The sequence below is a fragment of the Erigeron canadensis genome, chromosome 5 (assembly GCF_010389155.1).
Source record: "Erigeron canadensis isolate Cc75 chromosome 5, C_canadensis_v1, whole genome shotgun sequence".
Classification (NCBI taxonomy): Eukaryota; Viridiplantae; Streptophyta; class Magnoliopsida; order Asterales; family Asteraceae; genus Erigeron; species Erigeron canadensis.
Genome location: NC_057765.1, coordinates 42,898,331 through 42,915,789, shown reverse-complemented (window position 1 = coordinate 42,915,789; position 17,459 = coordinate 42,898,331). Strand labels below are relative to the sequence as shown.

Genomic DNA, 17,459 nt, shown 5'->3' with positions numbered 1-17,459 from the left:
TTAACAAGAATATTCATACCAAAAAGATAAGAATATTTATTTTCTGTTTAGTTTTGTGTCGAACGAGAAATCTCTGTAACATAGGATCTTGGATCACATCACAATAATAATCATCATATCCCCTCTAATTAACAAAGGGGCAGTTGTATAAATTCATAATCTCGTGAAAAGTTTGGAGACGAAACATTGAATAACGCGCGACAAAAAATCAAAATCACAAAAAAAAAAAAGAAAAAAATAAAAACCCCTCTCTCTCTCTCTGTGTGTCACTGGGTTTTGCTTTGCCTTTCTTTTCAAAAAGATTTCTTCTGATTTTCAACTGCTCACAATATCTATACTATATATCTATATCTATATATATATATATCTAATATTTGTATGAGATGAGAAGAAAGATGATGATATCATCAGATGCTTTCTCTCTCTAAAACTAACTTATTTTTACTCTCTTTCTCTCACTCCCAATTTTAATTATATATATATTTTTTAAAAAATTAGGGTAAAAAATTAGGGTTTTCAGTTCCAACCGATAATCCTCCTCTTGGTACTTTCTCTCCCTATAATTTCTTCAATTTTAGGATTCTATTTTTTTCATTCTTATATATATATATATATATATATATTGTATATATGTTTACTTTATTGGACCTTTTTTTGATCTAGTATTCATAAAGCTTTAATTTTTTTAAAATTTACATTGTTTTTAAAAAATATTATTAATTTGGTAGTAAATTTAAAGACTTTATGGATTGATTGCATTCACTATATCTGGATTGTTTCATGTTCTGGCTTACAGATAAATGCAGGTTAATTTTTTTGCTAAAAAATATTATTGTATTTTGATCAGAATTTGGAAAATTAAGTAGATTGTACATATAAGCAGTATTTAGTGCTTTATTTGAATGATCATATATATGTTTATTGAATTTTTACGGTTGCGTAATTGTAGGAGAGTAATTGGGATAACAGGATTTAAAGTTGGTTCGCCGTTGGTAGTGTGTGCAAATTGATAAGATTGGTAGTCAATTGTTATTTAGAGAAAGGAGAAAATATAAGAGACCGGATTGCGTTACTTTTCGTTGTAGTTGAGTATTGAATTAGGCGAGAGTGTTTCGTGATTAGGGTGAGATGGATTTTGCAAAGAAGTGGGTTAAAAAATTGAGACCAAAAGATAAGCCTAAATCTTCACCTAGAAAGGAAGGTAGAAGTAATGGAAAGGAAGGATTAAGAGCAACGAATGATGAAGCACCATCAAACGCGACTAAGCAGAAGGTCGAAGCTGCTAAACAGTATATAGAAAAACACTACAAGGAGCAAATGAAGAATTTGAATGAACGCAGGGAACGGTACGAATTCTAGGTGGTTAGCCATCTCATTGTTTTATATCATATATCTTCTTTTCGTCAAAGCCTATTATGCTACCCATGAAGCTGTTTTAATGTGGATTATATTAATGAAATACTGATTTGTTACTTATTTGAGGGTTGTGGGGATCCAAGTTATCCGAGTTTGTGGCTCCTAGTTTCATTGCCAACTATTTTTAGACATAACCTAATAGCCTGCATTTTACAACATTGGAAAAAGTGGATACATGACTTCCTTTGGAATGAGAATATTCAATGACGCCATAAATTCATTCTTGATGCAGGCGTCACGTACTTGAGAAAAAATTGGCTGATTCAGAGGTTACTGAAGAAGAGCAAAACAATCTACTTAAACACCTGGAAAAGAAGGAAACAGAATATATGCGCCTTCAGAGGCATAAAATGGGTGCTGATGATTTTGAGCCATTGACAATGATAGGGAAGGGTGCATTTGGAGAGGTATGTTAGTAATTCTCACCATATAATGTATTACTGTTTGCTTTTTCCTTACCAACGACATTATTATTCTTCCAGGTTAGAATATGCAGGGAGAAGACAACTGGCAATGTGTACGCGATGAAAAAGCTTAAAAAGTCAGAAATGCTTCGTAGAGGCCAGGTATAAATTTATTTATGTCAATTTGTTTCTTTTGGAACTTCATACGTCATTTGCATTTGGTTTATATTCAAGTTTCTGTAGGTTGAACATGTGAAAGCAGAAAGGAACCTACTTGCAGAGGTTGATAGCAATTGCATTGTTAAGCTATATTGTTCATTTCAAGATGAAGAGTATCTTTACCTCATAATGGAATATCTACCTGGCGGAGACATGATGACTTTACTGATGCGCAAGGATACACTAACTGAAGATGAAGCTAGGTTTTATGTAGGGGAAACTGTTCTGGCAATCGAGTCCATTCATAAACATAACTATATTCATAGGTTGTTACAGAACCTAATTTCTACATCCTGTTATACAAGCGCATGGCAGTTTTTGACAGATGAATATCTCCAACTTTTGCAGGGATATTAAACCTGACAACTTGCTACTTGATAAATTTGGGCACATGAAGTTGTCAGATTTTGGATTATGTAAACCCTTAGATTGCACTAATCTCCAGGAGAAGGATTTCTCTGCGGCAAATAACTTAAGTGGGGCCCTTCAAAGTGATGGGCGCCCTGCAGTGCCGAAGCGCACTCAACAAGAGCAACTGCAGCATTGGCAGAGGAATAGGAGGATGCTTGTAAGTTGTTTCTACGTATACAAGAATCGGGCTGCAAATGAATAAAGTTCATATTGAATTTTGTTAGCTTTTATGAGTGTTTTGACTTTTGAGTAGAAAAAACGAGATTGAAACTTGTAAGCAGTTGAGTTTGGTTTTTTAAGGACTTGACTCAAATATTTATCAATTGTTTCACATGAACAATTTTCAAGCTATTCAAGATCTCAATTAAACTCGAATTTATTATGAGCTGAGTTTGAGGTTTGCAGTCCTATATTATGTTTGACAAAAGACGAACACTCCTACAGATTATAGTCCAGCCACATTGATTTTGAGCACTCACCTTAAGAATCTTTAATGTTGTAATGTGTAGGCATATTCAACTGTTGGTACGCCTGATTATATTGCTCCTGAAGTTTTGCTAAAGAAAGGATATGGAATGGAATGTGATTGGTTTGTATCTTTGAAATATTAATAAGCAACACTTGATGCTATATCTAAATAAAATGGTTTAAATTTCCCTGTCTTAGGTGGTCTCTTGGGGCTATTATGTATGAAATGCTTGTCGGATATCCACCCTTTTATTCAGACGAGCCTATGTCTACTTGTAGAAAGGTAAAATTGTAAACTTTAGGAGGATACACATGTTTTTATATCTTTCTGTATGATGGTGATCATTTTTCTGTAATAAATAGATTCGATCTTGCTAATACAGATAGTAAATTGGAGAACACATTTAAAATTTCCTGAAGAGGCAAAGTTATCCCCGGAAGCAAAAGATCTTATCTGTAAACTTCTATGCAATGTTGAAAAGAGGCTTGGAACCAAAGGCGCTTATGAAATAAAGGTATTGTGCTAATATAGCCGACCCGACTGATCTGAGGGTTTTGTATTAGCTCTGTTATGCTTTTAATAGCTACATATAAAGTGTTTAACATGTTGCCTTGATATTTACAGGCGCACCCATGGTTTAACGGTATAGAATGGGAAAAGTTGTATCAAATTAAAGCTGCATTTATTCCAGAAGTAAATGACGAGCTGGATACCCAAAATTTTGAGAAGTTTGAAGAGGTGGATTCTTTTGTTTGGGCACCACTATAGCTTTTAACTGCATATAGTATGTTTCCCCCTGTTATCTGCTTACCTTTTCTTTGTTTGTCATGTAATACCACTGCAGGGTGACAACCAAATTCCTTCCTCAACAAAATCTGGCCCTTGGAGAAAGGTTAGTGAGCATCTTGGTTTTCCAACAAAAATCTAACTTTTCCTCAAGTCCTCTATAATTCAGTAGATTGACTACTTCTAAACTATTTAAAGTTGGCTGTTTAGCTACAAAAATTCCCTTTCTTTAGTGCTTCACTAACTGCACCACTCCATGCGTGTGTATTATTTTTATTATTATCTGGCAATATTAAGTGCACACATTTGGCTAGTAAATTGTACAAACCCTTTTTGATATGGATTCACACATGTAGTGGTTGAAACATGGCAGGCGGAAAGTAATAAATGCACAATAGCTAAGATACATGGTTCGGTATAAGGAATGATCTCTGCGTCTTTAATTTATTCCATATTAGGCTTTTACTACAAATACCGTTTGTTCCGCTCACAACAGTTCAATTAGTTCTCCGGGCGAAAAAACATTAGACATTTCATCTTAGTCAAAGTTGTTAGCTTAATTAAGGCAGAAGATAAAGATAGTCGAAGTCATTAACTTTGATTTACTAAATAAAAATCTACAATGGATTTAATGCAAGATAGTTATGTGGAGGTTGTTTAAATCGTATATGCACTAGTTCCAGTCAAAATTATTTTTTATTAGGGTTTAGTATTTTCGAATGCAATCAACTTTAAACGAATTGTTATAGTGTGTATTAAACTTCAATCATGTGTATTGTATGTAATGAACTTTCAAATTATATGCATTGTATGTACTCGCGTATATGTGGCAACCATATAGGCTGCCACTTGTAAATTTTTTATTGGTCGGATACATACAATGCATAAGATTTGAAAGTTCATTACATACAATACACATCATTGAAGTTCGATACATACTATAACAATTTGTTTAAAGTTGTTTGCATTTCAATGTACTAATCCCTTTTTATTACTATAAACACAAAGACAGAAATTAGCTAGTATTTGAGGTATGCAAGTAGTATTTTTCTCTTCTATTTTAGCAATTAACCTATATCAGAATTGATCCATAAGATTCATTTAGTCATCAAGTATAAAAAAAGTTAAAGTTGAAATGAAAAGGAGCAAAAGAAAGAAATGGATGGGGCGGTGGAATAATCAAGCTAATGCAATGGATACATAATCAAAAATTTTACTTTGAACAATTTTCATTCTATTTTCTTTTGGAATGGAAAGAAGTTCACGTGATGACATGAAAACTAACCAAATGGAAGGAGTTACAATGTGGGAAAGTTCCATTTCGTTCCATCACAACCTACATAAGAAGTATACAATGCATCGGATTTTCTTTCCTAGAAGGATCTATTATCCATTATTCAAGTTACCGTCTTTTCTATTTGCGACAGTCACTTTTAAGTTATTTGCATGAACGTTTTGGGCTTGTCATGCTACTACTGACATTCTCGTGGAAACAATGGTTTTCTTACATATACATGCGGTAAATGGAAATGTGACATAATATGTAATCTGTCTACCGTCTATTACATTAAATGAGATCACAATACTTCTATTTTGGCTTTTGTATGAATGTAAATAAATCGAATACAGATGGAAAAGAGAAAGCAACCAAATAATGAGTAGGGATGTAAATTTCAGAAATAAGCACCATTGAATAGTTGCTCAATACTTATAGAGGGGGTTTGGGATCTCCTTTCTTTTAAGTACTTACAGCTTATTGTGGCTTTTGAACCCCATAAACACTTTCTATGTGTTGGATGAGAAAGAAAAAGTGTGTACTTTCTTAATTTACACTAAATCAAGCACCATTGCAAATACTTATTTTGAACATACTTTAAAAGTAAGCACTTACAAAAATAAGCAATTCTAACCACCTCGAAGAGAAGTTATCGTTATCGAGTAGTTATTGTAAATCATCCTTTTGAACTTTTAATCCGTTAAATAGTAACAAATATATGTTTGAGGTGTATTGTAAACCGTTGCTAGAAACTTAGCATGGTGTATCTGGAACAAAATGCTCCATGCATTAAATTAGACTAAGTGCTTCAATTGTATCAATGTCAGGTTTCTTACTATGCATTTTGGATTTCATTAGTTCATTTCACAGTTGAATGCTATATCACATGGTTAACGTCATTACCTAACCACATATCTGCTTCTTCCAAATTTGTATGCTCATTTAAGATTGTTAGTACACTTTAAGATCCACAAGGTACAAGTCAACCAGAAGTTTAAATTCTATAATATTGTGATACGAATCAAGTTCATATCATATTGATAAGAAACCACTTCAGAATTATTACCCCACGTGGGTGATTGAACCACTAAGGCAACAGCTGTGAAGACTCATGCCCTCATTGCTTGTTCGGCGTATGCAAGGTGACATGTACATGCGTGCATCTACATTTGTAAAACGTCATGCGAGTCATAATTAGTGTCTTACTCTTTGATTCTTGAGAATCAGATATTTTTATGGGTCACTTCATAGTGTTTGTTCTTATATTGTTGCCTTGATTCATATTATATGATTTATGAAAGACTTCCAAACTTATCAATGGTATTTTTGCGTGTTCGTGTGGATTATCATGCTGACTTGCTACCGCATATGTCTAGATAATGTTTTTGCATCTTGTCGCTATTATAAACTTTGTGAGATATCTTTCTTTTGGGTCTTTTGGGTATATTTATCATATATTTTTTTCAGCAGATGCTCTCCTCTAAGGATGTCAACTTTATGGGGTACACGTATAAGAACTTTGAAATTGTAAATGAACATGAAGTTCCGGGAATTGGTACGTAGTTCTCTCCTTGCATGCATGACAGCTTGTACAATAGTTTTCTAAGTGCACTTTGTTCTTTCATTTGATCATCCTTACTGGTATATCCGAGGAAAAATGATGGAAATATTGATAATGGCTAAATTTTAATTTCTGGTGTAGCATATATGACATTAGATTCTGAGCATTTATGTTTTAACGATTCTGATAAGATGCATTAATGTGATGTTAATTAATTATTTTGTTAAATTTATTTCAGCCGAGTTGAAGAAGAAGAGTTCAAAACCTAAAAGGCCTACAGTGAAGTCACTTTTTAGTAAGATCTCTCCTCCCCTGTTCCTCCTCCTCACCCACCCAAATACTAAAAAAAGTATTTAACCTATCTGAAAACAGATTCAATGTATGAGTCAAATATATAAAATACTTTTGAAGTTTTGAATACTATACCATGAATCTATGATAGATTGTAATCTTGTGGGCTAAAATCTGTGCTGTCAATAGTTTGTATAATTCTAACAAGCAAGAAGCAAAGTTCTTCAAATTTTATGCGACATCCCACAAGTAAAATCTGCATTTATGTCACGCGTAAATCTTACCTGTCCCTGTTCCCCTTCTACATTTAATTAAGGGTTAATCACTTAATCATGGTATGATCCTCAAATGTTTCTCCATTTTATCATTTTAACCTTACTGCCTTTCTTGCGTTTTTTTATCCTTCAATTTTGGTTGACCAAGTATTTTAACTCAATAAACTATTTTCACAATGGTTTTACCCTCTTTAAACATGCAATTTGTTAGACCTGCCAGTTAGTGATGAGGGGTCAACTTGTAAGTTTTATAATGAAACTTTGAGAGGGTTAAATCCATAAGTACATGAAAGCTTGAGAGTTAACCATTATTACCCCTGAATACTTGGGCATTAACCTGGAATAGCTGGTCTCAAAGATTGTTTTAGGAAGTCAATTATTGTTTGGGATCAAAAACCACGGCCAAAAAAAGTTACGACTTCAACGATTAATTGGCGAGGTTGAAATCCTTGTCAACCCTTTTAATTAATTGGATATGATTTGTACACCATCATATAATTGTTTTGCCCTTGCACTAACAAGGTGGTTAAAAGAAGTTATATTACATATGGGGAGTAGAGGTAAATTTTGTTGAGTATGTCATTAAGTCGAGCTTAATCAAGTTGAATTATTTTAGCTTTTGATTTTTTTATGTGCTTCCACCGGGTTTGCTTAATTGAGCAGTGAGTTTTAATAATATTTTCAACTTATTTTAGCACTTGAGTCTAGCTTAAATTTTCAATGAAAAGAGCTCACTTTTGTCACGAAGGCTTTGGAGGTTTCTAATTGAGTTTGAGCTTTAGTATGGTGGTTAAGACGAGTTTATCTGATCCCATTTCAGCCCTATGTGTGGGTTGTTCATATCATCCATGGAAGTTTGCTACTTAAAGCTTTTATAACATGAAGAACGGAAGTAAAATGAATTGTGTTGGGATTAAACATCAGATCTTAATTATCTGATTGATTTACCTTTTCTACTTTGCAGAAGAAGAAACCGATTCAACCTCCACCCAAGGAAGCTTTCTCAACCTCCTACCTCGCCAACTAGAAGTCTCGAAGGAAAATGAGTCGACATGATTTTTACTAATGTGTTCATAAACAGTTACTAGCCATAGTGAAAAATCAATCAAAAGCAAAAGCATTGAGTTCCTTGCAGCCGGATGACTTTTTCCTTACTGTGTGGGTGGGTAAATACAGAATGAAATGGATTCAGTTTGTTCAATTTGCAGATGAAAATGATTTGTTTAAAATTATGAGTGACCGACCTTTTCATGGCTTTGGGCATTTTTTTCTTCTCTTTTCTTATTGGTTTTCAGGTCTCATGTAAATTGGTTTCCTGGAACTGTGTATATCTGTTTTAGTTTTACTTGTAATTGGCGTGTAACTTATCCATTTATCAAAGTAACATTATTGGATGTTAATGTTTTTGTAAGTACTTTGATCAATATAGGGATGAGGTTGAAAGTAGTAAACAACTTTTGTTACCAATCAAGTGCCATCAAGTTGACTTTCTGTGTGCAAAATGAGTTACCACTTTTCTTGACGCAACATCCATCTTGTCAGTCCGATTTAACAAATTGCGAACCATGAGTCAAATTCTGTCACATGCATATGAAATATGTAGATAGAGTTGAATATTCATTTATGCATGCAACACCGTGATTTAGTATACACAAACCTTGGATTAAGGCATTAAGCTGACTGCTAATGACATATGGTCTTACAGTGACACGAACTTTGTATTAACTTGACATGTAGTCAGCGAAATGGAAAATAACACTGCATCCTAGTCTTCCCATATCATACTTGAAGTACCAATAAATTTTGAAGGGAAATTACATGCCAAATCCGTTGTATTATTAAGCTTGTGAATTGATAGGGAAAAGCCTCACCTTCAGGCCATGTTTCATTTGAAGTATAATGGAATCACTTGGACGAACTTTATGACCCTCGACCAGCTCCACACTGTAATGGTAAATGATGACACTCGCCACCATTTTCATTTGAATCAATCCCATTTCCTTACCCAAGCATGTCCTCGGACCAGCATGAAACGCGGTGAATTTGTAAGACGGTTGGTGTTTTATCCCTCTTTGAGAAAACCATCTCTCTGGCTTAAAATCCATGCAATCATCCCCCCACATCTCTTCCATTCTTCCCATTGAATAAAAAGACAGAATTATCCTGGTGTGCTTATCGACAACATGACCGCTTGGAAGGATGTCCGGCTCAGATGGAGACTTGTGCTCAAATGCAACAGGTGGATACAACCTTAACGCTTCACATATACCTCCATGAAGATAAACTAGTCCTCCTAACTCTTTTGCACCTAGACTTTGCCATTCACGACCACCTAATTGGTACTCAATCTCTTGTCGGATCTTCTTCTCTATACGCGGGTTTTGAGCAAGAAGATAAAAGAACCAAGAGAGAGCTGTGCTTGTGGTGTCTCTCCCGGCAATCATCAGATTGAGTATCGTGTCTTTTAGAAACTTCCTCGGGTCACCAGAAGTTCCATTTTGTCCTTCAAAACCTCTAACCAAAGAAGTTAACAACCTGGTCTCCTTATCCTCTTCCTACATTAGATATTAACAAATTAGTTTAACCACTAATATTTTGGCTTTACATTGCATACATACAAGTGTAGAATAATTGATTAAAGTTATAGGCACACAATTAGTATACTTTTTCTACCACTTTTTGAGACAAACACTTGTATATAAATTCATCAAAAGCCTTCCAAGCTTCAATCATCTTTTTCTCCTTCCCCAGTCTGAATTTTTGTTGCAACTTCCACACCTTTTCGGGTAGAATATGTCTCCACAAGAGAGCTTCTTCAGCGTACGTGAAGGCTTTCTCGCATGGAATGATCGGCAAATGGGGGGACAAGCTTTTCGGGTCATAATCTAAAAGCAATAAACAGATAGCATCAAAAGTGAACCTCTGAAATATTTCTTGCAAATCCGTCTCAAGGTGATTCAATGAGATGGATTCTAGAAGAGGAAGAAGCCCATTGTTGATTTTGTTGATGATATTTGTTTCAAGAAGAGTATGAAAGTCAGGGTGTTTGAATACAGAAGACATGGTTGTTTTTCTATGGACTTCCCATAACTCGTGATCAGAGTTAAAAATGCCATCTCCAAGTATATCAAAGATGTTACGAAAGTTGGGGCCTTTGGGATAGTTTGGGAAATTCTTGCTTAACATATGGTGAATGTTGGCAGGGTCAGAGGTTACTAACATGTCTACATTGGCAAACCAAGGACCTTTGAGCAAGAATGTACCATCATTAACTTTGAGGAAATCAGTGGCGAAATCATGGATACGGTGGCAGTTTAGGAGGATATCGGGTGTCATGCCGAAAAAGGGCCAACTAATAGGGAGACGCCTATTGCGGTAAAGATACATGACCCCAAAAATCAGCAAGACAATGAAAAGGATAAGCATATCGGAGTAGTGGAAGGAAGCCAAAGGGTTAGGAGGAATAAGGCAAAGCTTAAATGGAACATGTGATGTGATAGTTTTTTTGTTTTGTTGATAGCTTGTTTGGTATCTATCTTTAACTCTCATAATAGATTGATATTTTGTTTGTTTGTGAAACATGATTAGATACCATTGTTATATACGAGTATTTAATTCTAGTAGGTAAAAAAATTGACAACGGGTCATGCATCTCTACTGGACAATAAAAAGTCAATGCCGCTGAATTTAATCACCACTGATGTTCAAAAATAAAAATAAAAAATTTACGCACCAATGATATCATGGTCCAAGGAAATGTCATTGCTATTCAAGTCGAGTTGTTATTGGCTAATGGATATCTTTTGAATTGAAGTTAGCAGAAGACTTACTAAAATTTTGAAGTGAAGTCACATCTTTTAATTTTAATAATGTTTAAACTAATATAGCTTGTAAAATGGAGAAACTTTTTTAATTCATCACAAAATTGTATAGAAATTTTATAAGAAGGGCAAAATAGTCGGAAATTACTTTTAAATAACCAATAATTGGTTATTACACAAAAATCAATTTGAAAATGGCAGTTCATCCTATAGCCATTCTGATTCTTGTGATCCCTAAAAATATAGATCAATTTTCAAGCAATTTAACATGTCAAATCTGCAATATTATTCGAAAAAGATGATAACTTAACTACTGATAGTAGTTTTAACAAGTCTAATATGGAGACGTTTCAATATTCAGTAATTATCAGTTGCTCGCAGTACAGCAAGCCTGCTCTGATCCGACCTTGTTGATTGGGAAAAGCCGCACCTTTAAACCATATTTCATCTGAAGTATAATGGAATCACTGGGACAAACCTTATGACCCTCCACCAATTCCACATGGTAATTACAAATGACGGCACTCGCCACCATTTTCATCTGAATCAAACCCATTTCTTTACCCAAACATGTCCTTGGCCCGGCATGAAACGCTGTGAAAATATAAGACGGCACATGCTTTATCCTCCCACTTTGATCAGAAATCCACCTCTCTGGCTTAAATTCCAGGCAATCATCCCCCCATATCTCTTCCATTCTTCCAATCGAATAAAAAGACAGAATTATCCTCGTGTGTTTGTCTACAACATGACCACTTGGAAGGATGTCTGGCTCAGATGGAGACTTATGTTCCAATGCAACAGGTGGATACATCCTCAACGCTTCGCATATACCTCCATGAAGATAAGCTAGTTCTCCTAACTCTTTTGCATCTAGACTACTTTTCTTTTCCGACCCACTACTTAAATGATTCTCAATCTCCTCTCGAATCTTCTCCTCCACGCTCGGGTTTTGGGCCAGAAGATAAAAGAACCAGGAAAGAGCAGTGCTTGTGGTGTCCCTCCCGGCAATCATCAGATTCAATATCGTATCTCTTACAAACTTTCTCGAGTAATCAGAAGTGCCGCTAACTTGTCCTTCAAAACCTCTAATCAAAGAATTTAACAACCCGGTCTTGTTATCCTCTTCCTAAATAATCAGGTATAACAGATTAGTTGACTAAGAAAAGGAGTGAACCTTTGATGTCCAGTAACTCATTGGTACCAACTTAGATTAAATGACTATAAACATTTTCTCTTTACAAACTTATTTACCTTTGGTTAGATGCAAGACTGTTTACATATTACCTCCCCTATACCCCGTTTTGATAGGGATTGGGTCCTGTTGTATACTTATTTACATATTTTTAAGTATACAAATTAAATTGATCTTTTGTGTATCTATTTAATATTGGTATTTTACCTCTTGTTGAGACAAGCACTTGTATATGAAATCATCAAAAGCCTTGCAAGCTTCATTCATCTTTTTCTCCTTCCCTAATCCAAATCTTCGTTGCAACTTCCAAACTTTTTCTGGCAAAAAATGTCTCCACAAGAGAGCTTCTTCAGCGTATGTGAAGGCTTTCTCACATGGAATGATAGGTAAATCCAGGGACAAGCTTTGAGGGTCATAATCTAAAAGCAATAAACATATAGCATCAAAAGTGAACCTTTGAAATATTTCTTGCAAATCCGTCTCAAGGTTATTCAATGAGACGGATTCAAGAAGTGGAAGAAGCCCTTTGTTGATTTTGTTGATGATATTTGTTTCAAGGAGAGTATGAAAGTCAGGGTGCTTGAATACAGAGGTCATGGTTGTTTTTCTATGAATTTCCCATAACTCGTGATCAGAGTTGAAGATACCGTCTCCAAGTATATCAAAAATGTTACGAAAATCAGGACCTTTTGGATAGTTAGGGAAGTTCTTGCTCAACATATGGTGAATGTTGGCAGGGTTGGAGGTGAATAGCATGTCAATATTGGCAAACCAAGGACCTTTGAGTAAGAATGTGGCATCATGACTCAGTTTGAGAAAATTAGTAGCGAAATCATGTATTCGATGAACGTTTGGGAGGATATCCGGCGTCATGCCAACAACAGGCCAATCGATAGGAAGATGACGACTACTAGTACTTGTCCTGTAACGAATCATGATACTGGTAGAAATCAACACAACAAAGAAAACGAGAAAGATAACCATATTGGAATTACAATGTGAAAAGTACTACTCGTAATAGATTCAAGATTTAGTTTAATTTAAGTTCGATTTATACACAAACTATATAGACAAAGTGATGAAATGAAAAGCTATATATCTATATATGATAAGATGGTCCAGTAACTAGCTAACTTGTGGTATTCCACACCTACCTACCTAGCTATGACAGTGCATTAATTGGCACAAAAGATGATTGATTGAGAGAGTAGCTGTTGCTATATATTTAATGTGTTTTTATCATCGATTAAAACGTAAAACGAACAAATGAATTTTATTTCTAGGCTCTAGCTAGCTAGGCAGCAAACACAAGCATATACGGCCTAACTAATTTGGATGATGCCAAACTAGTTTTGAAATCACCTTCAAGCCACCTTAGTCGTTATTATCTTAAATCTCCTTACAAAAAGATCTCATGTTCAAATTCTGCTAGATACAAATTTAAAGCAAGATATATAATAGTGAAAGGTTCAAAAACAGTTACGAGATATATACCTTGGTTAAGCTACATACAATCATATATCCAAGTCGGAAGAAAAAAAGGAAAAAAAAAAAAGGGGAAAACCTTGTCCATTTACCCTAAACCATATCTTGCAACAAAAATGAAAATATATAGAAAGGATAAAGAACAAACTTGAGCAAACTAAGGTCTCATGTGTAATTAATTTGGCCTCACAAGTTTATGTTTGGACAAAAGTATCTATGTAAATTTTCACCTGGCTTATGTCAAACACTTGATATCAATTTTTAATGTCCATCCATCTAAGATTGTGTGTAAATACTACACGTACGTTAAAGCACGTAAGGGTTATGTGTTGTCGTTGACTATGTTTGGTAAAAGTTTGCCAATGCTTCATACTTTTCATTTGGAGTTTATTGTCGATAACTAGTTACTTTTTTTTATTTTTTAATAAATAGATAAAATATTCCTTGTACTTAAAAGATGGTGATATATTCAATTTTTATACTTAAAAGAGGTATTATAGTTTTTACTTCAAATTAAGTCAACGTAATTGATACATGTGTGTCAAAAACATATGTTGTGCCAACTAAATATGCACATTATTATCAAATCAAAAACGATTATAAAAGAAACGATTTTATGACGTGGATTGCCAATAACAATATTGGGCCATTCTGGGCTTTTTAATAAATAATTGGGCCTTTTAATTTTAATTTACGGGTCTTCTTGGGCAATAAAAAACGGGTCGTCTTAACTCCTCCAAGTAGCCACACCACACCTTCAAAGTTTTCTGAAATCTACAATCAGGATTAACCGATTCAGGTACGGTTTTTTTATTTTTTATATTTTTATTTTTTATATTTCATTCAATTCATCTCCAGTATCGATATATATATGTGTGTGTGTATGTATATATTATAATTGTATGTAATTGGAAGTTAGGGTTTCTAAGAATTAGTTATCATGTCTTTGATTATATATTGACGATGCTGCTTTGTTTTGTTTTATTACATGTTGGGTTTCTTTTCATGTTAGGTTTTTTAAAAAAAAGTTATTAGTTATTGCTCGCTCAGTCCCCCAATGAATGTCTCGCTTTTCTATTTTAGGTTGTACCAAAATAAGTGCCCAGTTCCCAAGTTCATATTTTTTCCACAAAACTTGATTCCAAAATTTTAAAAGTATGTGCAAAAAGTAAGTGTAATATGTTAATCTAGCTAATTTACAATGCGATGATTATGCATTATTGAAACTGTGTGTTCACGTCCATTGAGGACACTTATTTTGGGACGGGGGGAAGTGTTATCTTGATTTTAGTTGTTGGTTTTAGGTTATCAGCTGAAGTTTGAGAGATATGTTACATGGTTGCCAAGTTTAACGGTTATTCTCATTCTCGTTTTATTGATTACATGGATATATGAAAATAAAAGAATGTTCAAAACAAAATCTTTACACTCATGCTTTTGGAGGTCGCTCTTTTATACTTTTTTTTTTTGTGGTTTGTGTGTGTGTGTGTGTGTTATATATATATAAGTACTTGTAGGTTCTTTGATTTGATACTAATTAGATTTGTTTTTCAAATGTCATTGCAGCTTCGGGAGATTCTGACAACCTGAGCTTACATAAAGAGGGACAATATGCAGGTAGCTAAGGCTAAATCGACTTATTATTTTTTAGATTTTTTCTCCTTTCCATTTTGATATATTATATGACTATTGTGTTATTTCTGTGTGCTTGGCAGGCAAGTGACAGGTTTAACATCAACTCACAACTTGAGCATCTGCAAGCCAAGTATGTTGGAACCGGACATGCAGACATGAACAGATTGTAAGTGCTTTTCGTATCTTTTTTTTTTTCTTCTTATTAGTTGATAACTTGATATTAGTTACACACTGGGTTGTAAAACGAGAGTTTTACTTAGAGGTTGAAACACACTACTTTTTGATTCATAATTGATAAGTGATATGGAGTTCATTGAAAGTCTACCACTGATGTTATTCTGTTTGTAACAAAGCCAAGCTTAATGCTTTTCATTCAAAAAAAGTGAAGGATCGTTATCAGATTTGATTTATGAAATTAGTGATTTTTATTCCATCAACATACGCATAATTTATATGATACTTTGTTTGCATGCAGTGAATGGGCTGTTAACATCCAGCGAGACAGTTATGCATCTTATGTTGGCCACTATCCCATGCTTGCTTATTTTGCTTTGGCAGAAAATGAATCAATTGGGAGAGAACGCTACAATTTTATGCAGGTATTTTCCTTTTAACATCTTATCAGGCTATCGGCTACATTGTTAGGGTTCTTTATGATCCTTTCATATAAAAGCTTGTAACCTATCAGATTTCCAAACTATGATGTATGTACTGGACGTTTGCGTTTATTACAGCTAATTGCTATATTTCCCATTTTGCAGAAAATGTTGTTGCCGTGTGGACTTCCGCCAGAAAGAGAAGAAGAGTGATGGCATCAAGTTTTCCATGCCGATCTGGTTTCTCAATGTTCACGAATCCATTATGAAACTTTTGTAGTATCAACTTTGATGTGGCAGGATAAACAACATGTCAGTTCATGGAATTGATATTGTATGCGTGTTACATTTAATTGAGGTTTATTACTCCATGTATGCAGTCTTGTTTCATGTAGAAAAATACTGTTCTTTGTTTGCCAGTAATTCTGTTATGGGGTTGTTGATTTGGTATGTTGTATGGTGTTAATTTAAGACTTTTTAAAGCCAAACTACATCGACCTTTTTGTTTATACCTTTTTCCAGAAACCCAGTATCTCTTTAACACCCTCAATTCCCTACCAATTTTTGCTTGGAAATCTATCATCAAATGCCACTCTTCGAATGGCAACTTTATAGAATCTTTGACTTATTTTGTAAAAATGTGGAATCTTGGAAATATACCCAGATCCTAATGTGTTTCCCTTAGTGTTGAAGTCTTGCACCCGTTTGATGTGTTCCAGGTTTGGGCAACTTTATAGAATCTTTGGCTTGTTTTGTAAAATTGTGGAATCTTGGAAATATACCCAGATCCTAATGTGTTTCCCTTAGTATTGAAGTCTTGCACCCGTTTGATGTGTTCCAGGTTTGGGCAACCTGTATATGCTTGTGTAGTTGTGTTATTCCAGTCTGCTTGGAATTTGATGTTTTTGTAGGGAATGTGTTGTTGAGTATGTATTGTAAAATGGGTCAGTTTGGTGCAGCAGAGGTGTTTAAAAGTTGAGTATATTAGCTCAAAATGATAAAAGCTGGTCAAAACTGTAGATACTTGAGTAATTTGGATAGAAACACAGTCATGCTGAGTGAGAAAATAGTATTTGAGACAATGCCAGTGCGAGATGTTTCATATAACACGATTGTGTGGTATAATGAAGCAAGCTATGATGATGGTTAGGGAAATGGATGTGGCTAAGTTGAAGCCTCATGCTTTTACTTTATCAAATGTTTTTCCTGTTGTTGCACACTTAACAACATTAACTTTTAAGACAACAACTTCATGGGTATATAATTAGGAGTATGCTGATGATAAATTGTTTATAGCTAGCTCACTTGTTAACAAAGGTTAAATTTGAAGGTGTATGTTTAGATATAAACACAAAAAATTTTTTTTTACCACATTGGTCATCTTTTTTACCACCTAATCATGTTAGTAAAAATAACAATAGCTAACCATATGAAGACAAGTCACACGATTCTGTTTAAACCCTCAAATTGTTTCTTTCTTCCCTTTATAATTCTCTTTCACCTTCATTTTTCGAACAACAACTCTCTTTCACTTCATTTTTCGAACAACAACTCTCGAATAGAACCTGTCTTAGTTGAGTACCTTTTTCATAGTCGGTTACATTAATTACTTGCTACTA

General features: G+C 34.4%; 4 protein-coding genes across 5 annotated transcripts; 2 read left to right on the top strand and 2 right to left on the bottom strand.

The window, feature by feature from the left end:
• The first annotated feature begins 699 nt into the window (after positions 1 to 699).
• LOC122599077 (serine/threonine-protein kinase tricornered-like) lies at positions 700 to 8,508 on the top strand. The gene is made up of 14 exons (XM_043771532.1): positions 700 to 806; positions 950 to 1,346; positions 1,649 to 1,823; positions 1,899 to 1,982; positions 2,064 to 2,305; positions 2,388 to 2,607; positions 2,960 to 3,039; positions 3,117 to 3,201; positions 3,302 to 3,433; positions 3,544 to 3,657; positions 3,764 to 3,811; positions 6,452 to 6,536; positions 6,781 to 6,837; positions 8,073 to 8,508. Exons 2-14 carry the CDS (start codon positions 1,129 to 1,131, stop codon positions 8,162 to 8,164), a joined length of 1,632 nt encoding a protein of 543 aa, XP_043627467.1. The 5' UTR covers positions 700 to 806; positions 950 to 1,128; the 3' UTR covers positions 8,165 to 8,508.
• A 263-nt stretch (positions 8,509 to 8,771) lies between these two features.
• LOC122599078 (alkane hydroxylase MAH1-like) lies at positions 8,772 to 10,588 on the bottom strand. The gene is made up of 2 exons (XM_043771533.1): positions 9,782 to 10,588; positions 8,772 to 9,663 (listed from the first exon to the last, which is right to left on the bottom strand). The coding sequence occupies exons 1-2, from the start codon at positions 10,532 to 10,534 to the stop codon at positions 8,947 to 8,949; spliced, it is 1,470 nt and encodes a 489-aa protein (XP_043627468.1). The 5' UTR covers positions 10,535 to 10,588; the 3' UTR covers positions 8,772 to 8,946.
• A 610-nt stretch (positions 10,589 to 11,198) lies between these two features.
• Positions 11,199 to 13,860, bottom strand: LOC122600778 (alkane hydroxylase MAH1-like). Of its 2 annotated transcripts, XM_043773539.1 has the most exons (3): positions 13,840 to 13,860; positions 12,332 to 13,046; positions 11,199 to 12,058 (listed from the first exon to the last, which is right to left on the bottom strand). In XM_043773539.1, exons 2-3 carry the CDS (start codon positions 12,995 to 12,997, stop codon positions 11,297 to 11,299), a joined length of 1,428 nt encoding a protein of 475 aa, XP_043629474.1. In that variant the 5' UTR covers positions 12,998 to 13,046; positions 13,840 to 13,860; the 3' UTR covers positions 11,199 to 11,296. The 2 variants fall into 2 exon arrangements, with proteins under 2 accessions (XP_043629474.1, XP_043629473.1); XM_043773538.1 differs by lacking the exon at positions 13,840 to 13,860 and having other exon boundaries at positions 12,332 to 13,162.
• A 456-nt stretch (positions 13,861 to 14,316) lies between these two features.
• LOC122600562 (uncharacterized protein At4g14342) lies at positions 14,317 to 16,290 on the top strand. The gene is made up of 5 exons (XM_043773299.1): positions 14,317 to 14,408; positions 15,176 to 15,226; positions 15,325 to 15,410; positions 15,720 to 15,843; positions 16,006 to 16,290. The coding sequence occupies exons 2-5, from the start codon at positions 15,221 to 15,223 to the stop codon at positions 16,051 to 16,053; spliced, it is 264 nt and encodes an 87-aa protein (XP_043629234.1). The 5' UTR covers positions 14,317 to 14,408; positions 15,176 to 15,220; the 3' UTR covers positions 16,054 to 16,290.
• Positions 16,291 to 17,459: the final 1,169 nt, after the last annotated feature.